Here is a 13,778-nt window from a genome sequence, read left to right on the forward strand (position 1 = left end):
AGGATGAAGGGCTCAACGTCATCCGAGGTGCCTTACGGCCGAGATGTTGCTCCAGGGAACGCCTCAAAGTTGCGCCGACTTGCATGAACATTATAACAAACATCCGCGCATCTGTATGTTAGCCACAATTCTTATCCATAGTCACCACCATTTTCTCGATCAAGCCTCGCTCATATCATACTTTTGTCTTCGCAATTCAATGGTCGGGTGGTCTTCTCTCCGCAGGATGCATGCAGCGCATCAGGCAAGCTCGGTATCTCGTACTACTCAGTGCATGTCCGGCGAGAAAAGACAGTGAGAAAAGCAGGCTCTGACAACAGCTTACCAAGCGCATTTGGTACAATGTCTCTTGTTCTATACCTTTCTACATTGAGCCTAGCCAGTAGGGTCATCTCGTACGTAGTTGAGCTGCTCTAGTGGTCCAAAGAAAATCACCCGAACTATCGTTACTAGGAGACACAACCTCCGACAACAATCAATGGGAATGACATTGCAATGTGATTTTTATTCATTTGAGAAGGGATTCAGCATAGAATTTTGTTTTTATAACTTACCAAGCCATCCTCACAATGACTCTAGTTCTTGGGCTTGTACTCGGACGGGTTGATCATGAGTTCCGGTCGAACGTACTTGTCAAAGTCAGCCTCGCTAATGACCTCGAGCTTCAAGGCAGCCTCCTTGAGGGTTAGGTTGTTCTTGTGAGCATGTTTGGCGGTCTTGCTAGCAGCGTCGTAGCCAATGACAGGGTTGAGGCAGGTAACGAGCATAAGACTGCATTTGGTTAGTATTATGGGTGAATAGAAGTGGTAGGTTAATTTACCTCTCATTCATGATGGAGCTGATGCGCTTCTCGTCGGCCTCCAGACCAGCAACAAGGTTCTTCTCGAAGCTCCTCATGCCGTCCGCGAGCAGGCGCGAGCTGTGCAGCAGGTTGCGGATCATGACGGGCTTGAAGACGTTGAGCTCAAAGTTACCCTGGGATCCAGCAAAGGTAGTGGCGGCCTGGTTACCAAAGACTTGGGCGCAGACCATGGTCAGGGACTCGCACTGGGTGGGGTTGACCTTTCCGGGCATGATGGAGGAGCCAGGCTCGTTCTCGGGCAGCTTGAGCTCACCGAGACCGCAGCGGGGACCAGAGCCGAGGAAGCGGATGTCTTGGGCAATCTTGAAGAGGGAAGTGGCGAGGGTGTTGAGCTGGCCGTGGGCCTCGACAATGGCATCGTGGGCAGCGAGAGCCTCGAACTTGTTGGGTGCGGTGACAAAGTCCTTGCCAGTCATCTTGCTGACCTCCGAGGCAATGTCCTCGGCGAATCCCTTGAAGGTGTTGATTCCGGTGCCAACAGCGGTTCCTCCCTGCGCCAGCATCTTGAGGCGCGGCAGGCATGACTTTATGCGCTCAATGCCAAAGTCCAATTGCTGGACGTAGCCCGAGAACTCCTGACCCAGCGTCAGAGGTGTCGCGTCCTGCAGATGTGTCCTTCCGATCTTGATGAGGGATTCCCACTGGTCGGCCTTCTTCTTCAATGCGTCGCGCAGGCTGGCGAGGGCGGGGATGAGCGACTCCTCAAAGTCGAGGACGGCGGCAATGTGCATGACGGTGGGGAAGGTGTCGTTGGACGAGGCAGACATGTTGACGTGGTCGTTGGGGTGGACTGGCTTCTTGGTGCCCATTGTGCCGCCGAGAATCTCAATGGCACGGTTCGAGATGACTTCGTTTGCGTTCATGTTGGACTGGGTGCCGGAGCCAGTCTGCCAGACGACGAGGGGGAAGTGGTCGATGAGCTTGAGCGAGGCCACCTCGTCGGCGGCCTGCTGGATGGCCTTTCCGAGCTTGGGGTCTGTGTAGCGTTAGCATGGCAGCGTGGCGGTCGTGGGAAGACTGCGCCATACCCAGCCCAAACTTCATGTTGACCGTGGCAGCGGCGCCCTTGAGGATGCCAAAGGCGCGCACAATGGGCGGGGGCATGCGGTCCTGGGGCTGGTTGATGCGGAAGTTCTCGAGCGAGCGCTCTGTCTGGGCGCCCCAGTACTTGTCGGCGGGGACCTGGATCTCGCCAAAGGCATCGCTCTCGGTTCTGGTGTTGGCCATGGTGGCGGTGGTGGCGCTGAACTGGCGGCGCTGGAAGAGGCTCTGCGACGTCAGGGGCGAGGCTCTGGTGGTGGAGAGGGGGCGAGAGATGCGGGCACAGCACGAGAAGGAGGGGCTGGTGGCCTTCGCATGTGCCAGCGAGCGTAGGGCTCCGGCCTCGGCCGCGCGGAGCTTGGTCGCGCTTCGGAACATGTCGCAGCAGACGGCGGGGGTGCAATTGAGGGGGTGGAGATGGCGGGGGAGCTCAATGGATGCCAGGCGCCCGGCAGGAGACGATGGAGAGACGGCTGCTCGCCTGCTCGCGACAAAATGGCCGTGGTCGCGCAGGCGGCGGAGCTCTGACCTCACAGGCTCAGGCACACGCCGCCGCCCCCGATCCTTCCCCCGCGCGCACCCGGGGGCTCCCGGTCACGTGACGGGCGCCGTGCCAAGCCACAGGCGCAATCCGCGATGCAGCGCCTTCTTTCCTTCGAGCGGCGTGGCGAGACGAGCGACGGTCCTTGCTCCTGTTCGAAATTCACCGTCGAAGGATGGATTACCCACACCCACACCCACACGCCCGCCACGTCGCTTGCCCTGCCCGTGGAGCTGCCCGTCGTCGTCGCCGCCGTCTGGGGCTCCAGAGCCGGCGCCAAATTCGCAGCATTAGCCCGAGCCTGACTTCTTCCGCATGCAACGTCAAGCGTTCGACTTTCCCGCGGCGATTCGCAGTCTCCCCGCCCGGCCCAGCCCAGCCACTGTTGCCGCCAGTCGTCCCAGGCCCGCCGGCGCGCGCTCTCTATTTCCTACTGTCTCACCTCGCCCTCGCTCAGTAAACGACTCCGCCAGCGGCTGCTGCCAGGCTGGCCGCCACGCTGCCCACATGTGGCTCTGCCTGCACCTGCACTTGCACTTGCACTTGCATCGGCCGCCCTAGTGGAAAGCGCGCGTAGCCACCGATCAAACTTCGGCATGATCGGGCATACCCTGTTGAGTGAAACACAGCTTTCTCGCGCCCATGGTCCTTTTGCCGCTAAACGCCCGTCGGCCATGTCGTGCTCGGTTCCGCTCAGCATGTGTCTGAGTACTTAGTTGGGGCGGGCAATACGCTCCTGGCCCTGGCCATGCACGCCCGCCTGTGCTGCGCGCCGGACATGTCCAGTACAGGCCCGCCAAGACACACGCTCGCAGTAATACTTTGAGTAACTCTTCGGTCGCAGCGTGACGCCCGGGTCTTGGAGCCCTGCGCCTTCCGGCTTCCGACGACTGATGATTAGATTAATGCAAGCGAGTCAAGTCTGCAAAGGGCACCTGATCTCGTCTCCACCATTCTTGCGGTCCATGCCAGCGCTCGCCTTGGAGCGTGTCAACGTGACATTGAGCTAATGACCCCTCATCTCCATTCACAGGCCCGTCTCCAGCTTCGACAAACAGTCCCGTCCGCCTCTTATCGCTGACCTGGCTATTGCCGTCTCGCAGCCCGGGCGCTGAGTCCTCCAAGCGTGCTTCACCCTTTGAGCCCATTCAATTCGTGCTCCATCGGCACCAGCCTAGGCCGCACGCACTTGCTAAGCCGCAGATAAGGCTTCCATGACGCTGTTCGATCCTTCTGCTCTATACTCCTCGACTCCTCGACTGCCTCAACCCACGGCACAGAAACCGCCTCTGTCTGCTCCACCGTCTTTGTTTAATAATCCCGACTTGCGCGCTCACTCAGCCCCCAGCCTGCCCGCTTACCACTCGTTGACACAGCGTCCACTGCGGCTTACCCAGGACCGGCCTCCCCCCGTTGACCCTCCAAACAAGAGCTCGAATGGCCGAACCCGACTACGGTGCGGCTTCATGGGCTCATCTCACCACTGGCTCCGGACACCAAGCTGCAGAGCTGGCTGCCCCGCTTCTGTCTGCACATGCACCCTTCCAACAACAGCTGCCGCCTCTATATGGAAGCCTATATCTGCCCATGAACAGCCACCCAATCTCGCAGAATCGCAGCGTACCCGATGGCCCAGGTAGCACCCAGCTACAGGATCGCTCGCCCTACCCGCCCGCGGGCACTCGTTATCCCTACTACCACCCGCACATGTTCTCATATCAATTTACCGGTCCTCCAAGGCCACCGCCAGCTTTCTGGAACGGCCCTGAACATCTGCATCCAGACCAGCCCTTCTCAAACACTAGTAACACAATGCAAGGCTTCCAGCCCATTCCCACGCCAGGAACGTCAGCCCAGCACTACCAGTCGACAGCGGCCCTGAATGCGCCTGGGCCGTCGTTTGCCCGCCGCCGCTACGACCAGAGGAATGTTGTCGAGGGGCTCGCACGCAACTCTCACGCGGGAGGCATGCGCACCCCCCACCAAAGCACTCGAGATTCAGCGCCCGGGGAGCGGCTACAGAGCACTAGACTGCAGCCCCACGAACACCGTCAGCCGAACGATCAAACCCGCCCTGCCTCAGGATACCGTCCGTGGATGTCGCCTGGAGACCACAGTCGCCGTTCAGATCGCAGCATCTCTCCGCGGACCTCGAACCGCCGCAATTTCGAAAGGTACTCTGTAGATCTTTCGCCTTCGAGCACGTCGTCTGACGCAGAAGAGGCGGCCGCCAGAGCGCCACCCCCGAGTCGCATGAGGCACCGACCAAGAGAAGTGCGGCCTCGATTTGCGGGGTACCGCCCGCATATTGATCCCAACATTGCCACGCCACGACAGATCCAGGAACTTAAAGATGGCCTCGTGCGGCGTCTGCCAAGCGAGCTGCCCGAGGATGCGTCCAAGGCGTGTGATATCTGCCAGAAGGATTATTCGGCCTCGCATGTCTCGCCTACAGAAGACGAGGAGAATGCAATCGTGCTTTCGTGCGGACACTTGTTTGGCGAGTTCTGCATCTTCCAATGGGTGAGTTTTTTTTTTCTTGACGACTGCCAAAAGTCATGAGGCTGCTTTGCTGAACATGAACTAGTTCGATACGTGCAGAACCCACAAAAACAAAGTCACATGTCCCATGTGTCGAAAGCAGCTCATTGAGACACCACGGCATCTGCAGGCCATGATGCACACGTTTCCTCGCAACGGTCAAGCCTTTGTGGATCTGCTGGCGCGCGAGCAACTACTAATTAATGGAATACCACGTGACTTTCACAATCTGTAAAGGGCTCACTGGGCGACGACAATGTCTTTGGGGGGGCAGACGAGGGGCAGGGAATAAGCAAGGCAAGACAAAGGGCACTGCATATATTGCCTCGACGTCTGGCGGTGGCACGGCGGGCGGGAGAGCTGGAGCTATGATATCATTTTTTGGCGTGGAAAGTCTGTCCAGACCCCCCCCCCCCATGTACGGCGTTTCTGCGGGCGGGGTATGGTGTTTTTCCGGGAAGACGGAGTCTCAATGTGGGTGATTTTGGATATCTGGGGCAGTACTTAGAATGGATCCGTACATAATACTCAACGCGCCATCAAGACGGTACCACGACAGGCGGATACTAAAAATGGCAATGGTAAACCTTGATGGCGATCGGAGATGGGGTCCCACCTGCCAGGGAGCCTGGAATTCATCGTTGCCCGGAGCACACTTAGCCCCAAACACGCACCCCACCATCAACAAGAAGCTGAGGGCAGGCAAGCCGGATTGTTTGTCGCAGGTTTTGCAAGGTCCCAGGCCCGCGTATATAGACAGGCGATTGTCTGCGCCGGCCCAGTTCTCTCGCCGCTGGCCCGCCCCTCCTTGTCTTGTGTAGCGACGGCTGTTGCTGCTGCTGCTGTTGCTGCTGCTGTTGCTGCCCGCAATCGCCCCTTCTCCGTCGCAATCGAGTTAGACGACCACGACCATGGTCGACCACCACAACAGGGACAAGTTCCCACTGCCCGTCCCGCCGCCGCTCCTCCACACCCGTGGCAACAGTATGGACCGCCCAGGCACGCCCGCCGAGGCCTTCATCAGCCCGCAGCAGACGCCCCAGGGCAGCCCAAGCAAACACCACCAGCCGCCGGGCGCATTCGACCTGCCCCATGTCTTCGAGAATGCCATGCGCCTCCTGCCCACCATGGGCTCGCCGCGCTCCAAGCCAGCGTCGCCGACGTTGCCCAACAAGCTGAAGCTGGGCGCCGCCGACGATGCAGAGTACGCGGGGCCAGACTCCACCACGGTCACATCGGGCTCGCCCACACGCAGGTCGAACCAGGAGAACGCACCGCCGGGCGGGCGCCCCGCGGTACAAAAGGACAACAGCCACATGACACACGCCGCGCAGTCGCGCAAGGAGCCCTACCGGACGCGCGACACGGAGCAGTCGACACGCTACCTGAACGGTCCACAGCGCCTTTCGGCAGAGGACCTGGAGAAGGCGAGGAAGCCCGCAGTCAAGCGCCTTGCCAATGTCACGCAACTGTGTATGTTTTGTATCCTGCCTGCCAGCCAACAACACATGACTAACGAGCCTCGTAGATTTCCTCGACTACTACTACGACCTCCTCACCTACGTACACACCCGCCAGACCCGCCTCTCGCAGTTCAAGGCCCAGAACCCTCCTCCGCCCGAGACGCCCGACGACGACTACAACACTGCTCTCACACAATACCTCGGCCGCGAGCGTGCCAACCTGCGCAAGCGGCGCACGCGGCTAAGACAGGGCGACTTCCAGATCCTCACCCAGGTTGGTCAGGGTGGCTATGGACAGGTGTACTTGGCCCAGAAAAAGGACACGCGCGAAGTTTGCGCCTTGAAGGTCATGAGCAAGAAGCTGTTGTTCAAGCTGGATGAGGTCCGCCATGTCCTGACAGAGCGCGATATTCTGACCACGGCTAAGAGCGAGTGGCTTGTACGCTTGCTCTACGCCTTCCAAGACGACAAGAGCATCTACCTTGCCATGGTAAGTTACAGAGCCAAAGAATCATGGCCATAAACTGATATGTGTCAGGAATATGTTCCAGGAGGTGACTTTCGCACCCTACTCAACAACACTGGCGTTCTGCACAACCGACATGCGCGCTTCTATATTGCGGAGATGTTTACATGTATCGACTCACTGCATCAATTGGGCTACATCCATCGAGACTTGAAGCCCGAGAACTTCTTGATCGACAGCACCGGACACGTCAAATTGACCGACTTTGGTCTGGCTGCTGGTATACTTGCCCCCTCCAAGATCGAATCGATGCGGATAAAGCTCGAGTCGGTCAGCGATGTCGTCTCGCCATTCGGCCGACCAATCGAAGAGCGATCTGCAGCGCAGCGACGAGAAAACTACCGCTCCCTTCGTGAGCGAGATGTCAACTACGCAAAGAGCATTGTGGGCAGTCCGGATTACATGGCCCCTGAAGTACTCAAGGGGGAGGAGTACGACTTCACAGTGGACTACTGGAGCTTGGGGTGCATGCTGTTCGAAGCGCTGGCTGGATACCCGCCCTTTGCTGGCGCCACGGTCGACGAGACATGGCAGAACTTGAAGCAGTGGAAGAAGGTCTTGCGGAAGCCCGTCTACGAAGACCCCTCGTACTTTCTCTCCAAGCGCACATGGGACCTTATCGTGCGTCTTGTGGCCTCCAAGACTTCCCGCTTCCGCAACATCACCGAGATTCACGCTCATCAGTATTTTGCTGAAGTGGATTGGACCAAGTTGAGGGAGCAAAAGGCACCATTCGTGCCAGAACTGGACAGCGAGACTGACGCCGGGTACTTTGACGACTTTGGCAACGAAGCCGACATGGCCAAGTACAAGGAGGTGCACGAGAAGCAGGCTGCGTTGGAGGCTATGCAGGATCGCAATGTCCAAATGAGCAAAGGTCTCTTTGTTGGATGTAAGTACTGGCCCAAGCACCGGCTGTTCGTTGTGCTAACACGAGTGCAGTCACCTTCCGCCACAAGAAGCCCACCGAAGAGAATGGTAAGCCGGCAAGCCCCAGAAAGCCGCTTCCCATGGTCGACGAGAATTTTGGCACCATTTTCTAGAGGCATGGTCCTCGCCCAGCACGCGATAGCACTGGCTGCATCTGTGCATTTGCGGTTTTGTTAGTTTATGCGATTCGTTTGAAGCATGTGGCAGTCGTCGTTTTGGGACGAGTAATGAGGCGAATGGATAAAAGGAACGCTTTCATGACTTGGCCATCACAGTCTCCATCAAATTCGGCGTTTGGTCTGGGACCCGCATATTCCTTTTGGCGGGCAATTGCGCGGCATGCTTTCGGAGGATCGTGTATTAGTAGACAATGGATACACGAATATCATGAGTACAGTTTGCACTGTCTGAATTTGGACACGCTGCTGGCCACACGAGACAAGGTTCATCCTGTGTCGAGTCGAACACGCCGTCACCTGACAGCGCCTCGCGATTCCGCGCACAGACGTGAAGCGCCCACGCTAATCGTCATCCACCCCCTCTCTCAAGACATTGTGCTCGACAAGACAACCCGCCCACACGTATACACTGCGACAATGCCGGGCCTAGTTCAAAGAAGGCGGAAGCGCCCTTCGCTAGCTGTCAGCGAGGCTTCCGACGAGCAGTCCGACGACTCATCAGCATCAGGCAGTAAACGCGCCCGACATGACCGGAACGCGTCCGACAGTCCTGTCCGCAGCAACGGCCACTCATACGTACAAAACGACGATGCAAGCGCATATGCCGAAGACGATTTCCAGCCAGGCTCCCTCGTGAGGGTGAAACTCAAGAATTTTGTCACATACACGGCCGCCGAGTTTCATTTGGGCCCCAGCCTGAACATGGTCATTGGCCCAAATGGCACAGGAAAGAGTACGCTGGTCTGCGCAATATGTCTGGGGCTTGGATGGGGCAGTGAGCATCTGGGAAGAGCGAAAGATCTGGGTGCTTTTGTCAAGCATGGTGCTACGGAAGCCGTCATCGAAATCGAGCTCGCCACAGGCCCAGGCAACGGTCCAAATCGCATCGTGCAACGTACCATTCGCAAGGAAGACAACAAATCCGTATACTTTCTGGACGGCAAGCGTGTCACACAGGTCGCCGTCACAACCATGGCCAAGCAGTTCTCGATCCAGATTGATAATCTCTGTCAATTCTTGCCCCAAGACCGCGTCGTCGAGTTTGCCAAGATGAGTGATGTGGAACGTTTACGAGAAACTCAACGTGCCGCGGCGCCCCCGCACATGGTTGAGTGGCACGATCAACTCAAGGACCTACGCGCCGAGGAACGAAACTTCCAGACCAAGGAGGTGAATGAGCGCAACCATTTGGAAAAACTGGAGAAACAGCAAAATGCAACCAGAGACGACGTGGAGCGCTTTCATCAGCGTGAAGGCTTGCTGCGCAAATCAAACTGTCTCAAGAAGGTCAGGCCAATGATTGAGATCAAACTGCTCAAATCCGATATCACACAGCTCAAAGAAGACAAGAGGCTGGCCAGTTTAGAGCTCGACCAGATCAAGGAAGCCATGGAACCAGCGCGTAGGGTCCTCTCAGAAGTGGAAGTGTATCGTGACCAGGTTGAGCAGGTTGTCAAGTTGCGCAAGAACCGCGTCGACATGATCAAGGCACAAGCCGACAGGCTCAGCAAAAAGATTGAAGCAGACAGGACCAAGGCAAACGACTTTACCGACCAGATCAAGGCCGAGCTGCATTCCAAGAAGACTCGCGAAAAAGACATTGTCCGGGTGGCTGCCGATATCAATAGGCTCGAGCAACGGCGACAGAATGAGCCTGTACAGTACGACGCCGCTGCGTATGAGAAACGCAAGACTGAAATCCGAGCTCAGCTTTCCTCTGTCGGCAACACAATTACTGAAAAGCAGAGTTTTGTAAAAGACTTCCACGAACGCGCTCACGGCATCGCACAAGAGAGTGCAAGACTCAAGGCACAGCAAGAGCAGCTCAACACTCAAAGCGGTCAGCAGGCAAGTCTGCTGCAAAGACTGTCTTCGGAAACAGCAAGAGCATGGAAATGGATCCAAGATAACAAGCACACGCTGAATCTCAGAGGCCAAGTCCTTGGTCCGCCAATCCTGGAATGCTCTATTCCAGATGCTAGATACGCCCAGGCCCTGGAAGGTCAGCTGAGACGAGGAGATGTCCTTGCAATCACTTGCACTGATAGCGAGGACCAAAAGTTGCTATCGACCCGTCTTTTGAGTAAGCCGGCTAATGGAGGCCAGGGACTCCATGATGTTCACCTTCGAACGTCTCCCAAGCCTCTTGATGCATACAGACCACCCGTTGCAGCAGCAGACTTGGTCAGATATGGATTCCAAGGTTACATGCTAGAGTATATTCAAGGACCTGCGCCTGTTTTAGCCATGCTTTGCGACAACAACCGCCTGCATCAAATCGCCTACGCTCCGACCCCGATTTCAGACGAGCAGCACGCTGCCGTCTCAAACAGTCCTATCCGCAGCTGGGTAAGTGGCACCGACACGTATCGCATTGTCACGCGCAGAGAGTACAACGCCTCTTCAACGTCTGTCATCAAACTTAGACCTGCCCAATGGTTTACCGGTCAACCAGCCAACACAGAGGAGTTGCGGGCGCTTGAAGTGAGGATGACGCAGCTGGTGCGAGAAAAAGAAGAGCTACAAGACAACCATAAATCCGTCACAACCGAAATTAGGAATCTGAAGGAGGAGATGCAGGGACTCAAGGAGGCAAAGGTATTGTTCTTTGGCCATGTACCAATTCTTGTTGCTGATATTATACCAGGACGAGATACAAGCAGAACAAGACCGTACGAGAAAGGCCCTCGCCGAGTGGCAGGCCCTGCCCGACAAGATTGGTAGGTTTCTTCAGTAAACTAATAGGATGTGTGCTGACAAGACCAAGCTTCTAAGCAGAGTATGTTGGATGACTACTATCAGCAAAATGCAGAAACAAATGACCGCATCCGCGGGATCAAAGCAGAAGCTCGTGAAACGGCATTACGCGTGGCCGACTTGACTCTGGACTACGCCGTGAGTAACAACTGACATGGCAATCACACTTTGCTGACATACAAAGAAAACCGTATCACAAATGCGCACGTTTCATGAGTCGCTCATTGAGGCCGAGATTCGATTCATTGAAGCCAAGTCCGAGCTCAATGCGTTGAGGCATGAAAACAGTACCATGATCCAAAGGCAGCAGGCCAAAGAGGCCGAGGTCCAGGAACTCACAGCTCGCATCAAGCGTCTCCGCGACGAGTACATGAAGAAGACGGTAGCTACCCAGCAAGACATTGACAACTTGACTGAAGAGGAAATGCAGATTGTGTTGGAGTATCGCCAGCTTCCTTCGTTTGACCACCTCGAGCAGGAGATTCAGGCCGTCGCTGCACGGCTGGAGATGATGGCCGAAGGCAATCCTGGCGCTATCAGGGCTTATGAGAAGCGCGAGGAAGACATCAACAGGACACGGGAGAAGCTAGAGCAGTACACAGCTGGTCTCGAAGAGACCAGGGAGAAGATTACGGAGATTCGCGAGCAGTGGGAACCTCAACTCGACGTGCTAATAAAAAAGATCAGCGATGCCTTTGCACATAACTTTCAGCAGATTGGGTGTGCTGGCGAGGTTGCTGTGAACAAGGACGAGGAAGACTTTGACAACTGGTCTATCCAGATTTCTGTCCGCTTCCGGTACGTTATTCTATGGCATTTCACATAACCTGACTGACCTCAATAGCGAAAATGAGCCACTCAGTGTCCTGAATTCCCATCGACAGTCAGGCGGTGAGCGCGCTGTGTCGACCATCTTCTACCTCATGGCTCTGCAAGATCTTGCTCAATCACCGTTCCGCGTTGTTGACGAGATCAATCAGGGCATGGACCCGCGCAACGAACGCATGGTGCACGAGCGCATGGTGGACATTGCGTGTCAAGAGCGTACAAGCCAATACTTTCTCGTAACACCAAAGCTCTTGACTGGCCTAAAGTTTCACCCCAAAATGAAGGTCCACGTCATCAACTCTGGAGAACACATTCCCGATTCGAAAAACGTAAAGGACGGTTGGGATCTTCGCAATATGGCCAAGATTGCGCTCAGGACGAGGAAGGGTGTTACTGTTGCGTGAGTGCATGGGTAGATGTTGTGTGTACCTATCTTTATACACACGAGAGCGTAGAGCGACTCCATTTGTTCCTGTATTGCGGCCGTGCCGAGTGCCGAGTGCCCAAGGGTTGGGGGTTTGATGGACTTTATGATACCAGGAATTTTGGGCGTTGTCATTGGCCAGAAAATAAGTCCATTTTTTTCGTATCGCATATGTGTATGCAGTATGTCCGACGGCGGCACGACCGAAATACCCTTGTCTTGTTTTATATTGTATGCTGGACAAGCACATGAAGCTAATAACCAAGCTTTGAATAGAGTGGTTTCGCGCAAGGAGACTCGGATCGTCCGTTATGCAGCCCAACTTGAATGCGTATAACAATATAGTTCGTCCACGTCTTTATCAATATGGCACTGCTGAACTCATTCCAAATTCCTGCGAAGATCAATCTTTCTTCTGTTTATATTACTATAGTTATTCCATTCCATTGTGACCAACAGTATAGAACACTGATTTCCGCATTTAAACGCCCCCCACTCATTAGTTCCAGCCCAGTTCAACAGTCACTTCCTTTAATGCGCCGCCGCCTTTGCCATGAACCTGCCAAAAGCCAGACTACCCAGGAAAACGCCGGCGAGAACAGACATGAAGTATCCCACGTTCATCGTCATGACGGCTATCATGCTGTTGGTCTGGGTTAACACACTTGTCCTCGTCGCTCAACTTGCCGTAAAAAAAAAGAATCAAGAGAGAGAAAAGAAGAAGAATACTTACAGTAAATACGACACCCCCGCAATAACCACATCGAAACTCGCAATCCAAACCGCCTCATCCGCTCTCCAGGGTCTCCATTCCGCCGTCCTCCCCCTTCTCCCTTGCTTTCCCTCGCCCCCTTCCCCTTCCAACCCCGCACTCCCCCGATTCCCCACTGCCGATACAACTCCCCTCCTCCCCTTGACCCTCTCCAACACCGCAAACAGATTAAACCGGATCGCTACGAGCGCACGGAACACCGCTGCCAGTGCAATGAGGAAAATACAGGTTCCGGCGTATTGCCCGCTGGTGGTGGGTGTCCAGGATGTGGAGAAGAGAGGGGTGCGGGAGGACGTGAAGAAGGTCATTAGCATGCTGGACATGGGCATGGACATGCTGGAGGTGGAGAGCATGGACATGGAGGGCGAGGTTGAAGAGGGCATGGCCATGTTTTTCATGGTGGCGGTGGGTGACATGGACATGGTGGTATGCATGTCCATTTTTGCGGTTGGTGTGGTGTGGGTTTGGTGGGCTTGTGGGTGGATGTTTACAGGAAGGTTGGTCGGTAGGATAGGTAGGTATAAGCGATTACTCTGGTAATTTTATCGCCTTTGCTCGACCCATAGGTTTCTTCTCCCGTAGTAGAATTCGCGTTTGGAACGGACAAGGCCAGTATCCGCCCGGTAAGTTTTTTTTTCCAAAAAAAAAGAAAAAGAAAGCCGTGTTTCCCTACAACTAAGCAACCTAGTCAGTAAAAACCTAGTATGCGTAAAAGTGATGATCAATCCAAATGAGATTTTTTTAAAAAAAAATCGAAAATCCAATGGTACAAGGGGGACACCTATTCCTACCCTTCCCACCGCTAATATATGTATATATCGGGCCACACACACACACACATACATACATACATGCATACTTACATACAGGCACCCCCGGTTAGTTCCAAAACTTGCTTATCCGCCAGCAAAAAA

General features: G+C 55.3%; 5 protein-coding genes across 5 annotated transcripts; 3 read left to right on the forward strand and 2 right to left on the reverse strand.

Annotated features, from left to right (window-relative positions):
• Window positions 1-575: 575 nt before the first annotated feature.
• On the reverse strand, window positions 576-2,351 carry SETTUDRAFT_144598 (uncharacterized protein; the record flags this gene model as incomplete). Its single annotated transcript, XM_008023235.1, has 3 exons — window positions 1,891-2,351; window positions 821-1,838; window positions 576-771 (listed from the first exon to the last, which is right to left on the reverse strand). Exons 1-3 carry the CDS (start codon window positions 2,279-2,281, stop codon window positions 576-578), a joined length of 1,605 nt encoding a protein of 534 aa, XP_008021426.1. The 5' UTR covers window positions 2,282-2,351.
• Window positions 2,352-3,615: 1,264 nt separating this feature from the next.
• Window positions 3,616-5,361, forward strand: SETTUDRAFT_166593 (uncharacterized protein). Its single transcript, XM_008023236.1, has 2 exons — window positions 3,616-4,967; window positions 5,032-5,361. The coding sequence occupies exons 1-2, from the start codon at window positions 3,882-3,884 to the stop codon at window positions 5,218-5,220; spliced, it is 1,275 nt and encodes a 424-aa protein (XP_008021427.1). The 5' UTR covers window positions 3,616-3,881; the 3' UTR covers window positions 5,221-5,361.
• Window positions 5,362-5,710: 349 nt separating this feature from the next.
• On the forward strand, window positions 5,711-8,299 carry SETTUDRAFT_144602 (uncharacterized protein). Its single transcript, XM_008023237.1, has 4 exons — window positions 5,711-6,458; window positions 6,514-6,938; window positions 6,987-7,866; window positions 7,917-8,299. The coding sequence occupies exons 1-4, from the start codon at window positions 5,897-5,899 to the stop codon at window positions 8,015-8,017; spliced, it is 1,968 nt and encodes a 655-aa protein (XP_008021428.1). The 5' UTR covers window positions 5,711-5,896; the 3' UTR covers window positions 8,018-8,299.
• Window positions 8,300-8,498: 199 nt separating this feature from the next.
• On the forward strand, window positions 8,499-12,211 carry SETTUDRAFT_44998 (uncharacterized protein; the record flags this gene model as incomplete). The annotated part of the gene is made up of 5 exons (XM_008023143.1): window positions 8,499-10,681; window positions 10,731-10,803; window positions 10,851-10,978; window positions 11,025-11,638; window positions 11,685-12,211. Coding segments are annotated over 5 exons (3,386 nt in total), but the record flags the coding sequence as incomplete, so codon positions are not given.
• Window positions 12,212-12,623: 412 nt separating this feature from the next.
• Window positions 12,624-13,178, reverse strand: SETTUDRAFT_158196 (uncharacterized protein; the record flags this gene model as incomplete). The annotated part of the gene is made up of 2 exons (XM_008023238.1): window positions 12,624-12,735; window positions 12,826-13,178. 2 exons carry the CDS (start codon window positions 13,176-13,178, stop codon window positions 12,624-12,626), a joined length of 465 nt encoding a protein of 154 aa, XP_008021429.1.
• Window positions 13,179-13,778: the final 600 nt, after the last annotated feature.

Source organism: Exserohilum turcica, assembly GCF_000359705.1.
Source record: "Exserohilum turcica Et28A unplaced genomic scaffold SETTUscaffold_10, whole genome shotgun sequence".
NCBI lineage: Eukaryota > Fungi > Ascomycota > Dothideomycetes > Pleosporales > Pleosporaceae > Exserohilum > Exserohilum turcicum.

Bases quoted from the DNA above. Each gene is read 5' to 3' on its own strand.
- SETTUDRAFT_166593 (XM_008023236.1), top strand. From the start codon at position 3,882: ATGGCCGAACCCGACTACGGTGCGGCTTCATGGGCTCATCTCACCACT. The intron at 4,968-5,031 runs GTGAGTTTTTTT...AACATGAACTAG, and splicing joins AGTTCTGCATCTTCCAATGG to TTCGATACGTGCAGAACCCA.
- SETTUDRAFT_144602 (XM_008023237.1), top strand. From the start codon at position 5,897: ATGGTCGACCACCACAACAGGGACAAGTTCCCACTGCCCGTCCCGCCG. The intron at 6,459-6,513 runs GTATGTTTTGTA...CGAGCCTCGTAG, and splicing joins TGCCAATGTCACGCAACTGT to ATTTCCTCGACTACTACTAC. The intron at 6,939-6,986 runs GTAAGTTACAGA...GATATGTGTCAG, and splicing joins AGAGCATCTACCTTGCCATG to GAATATGTTCCAGGAGGTGA.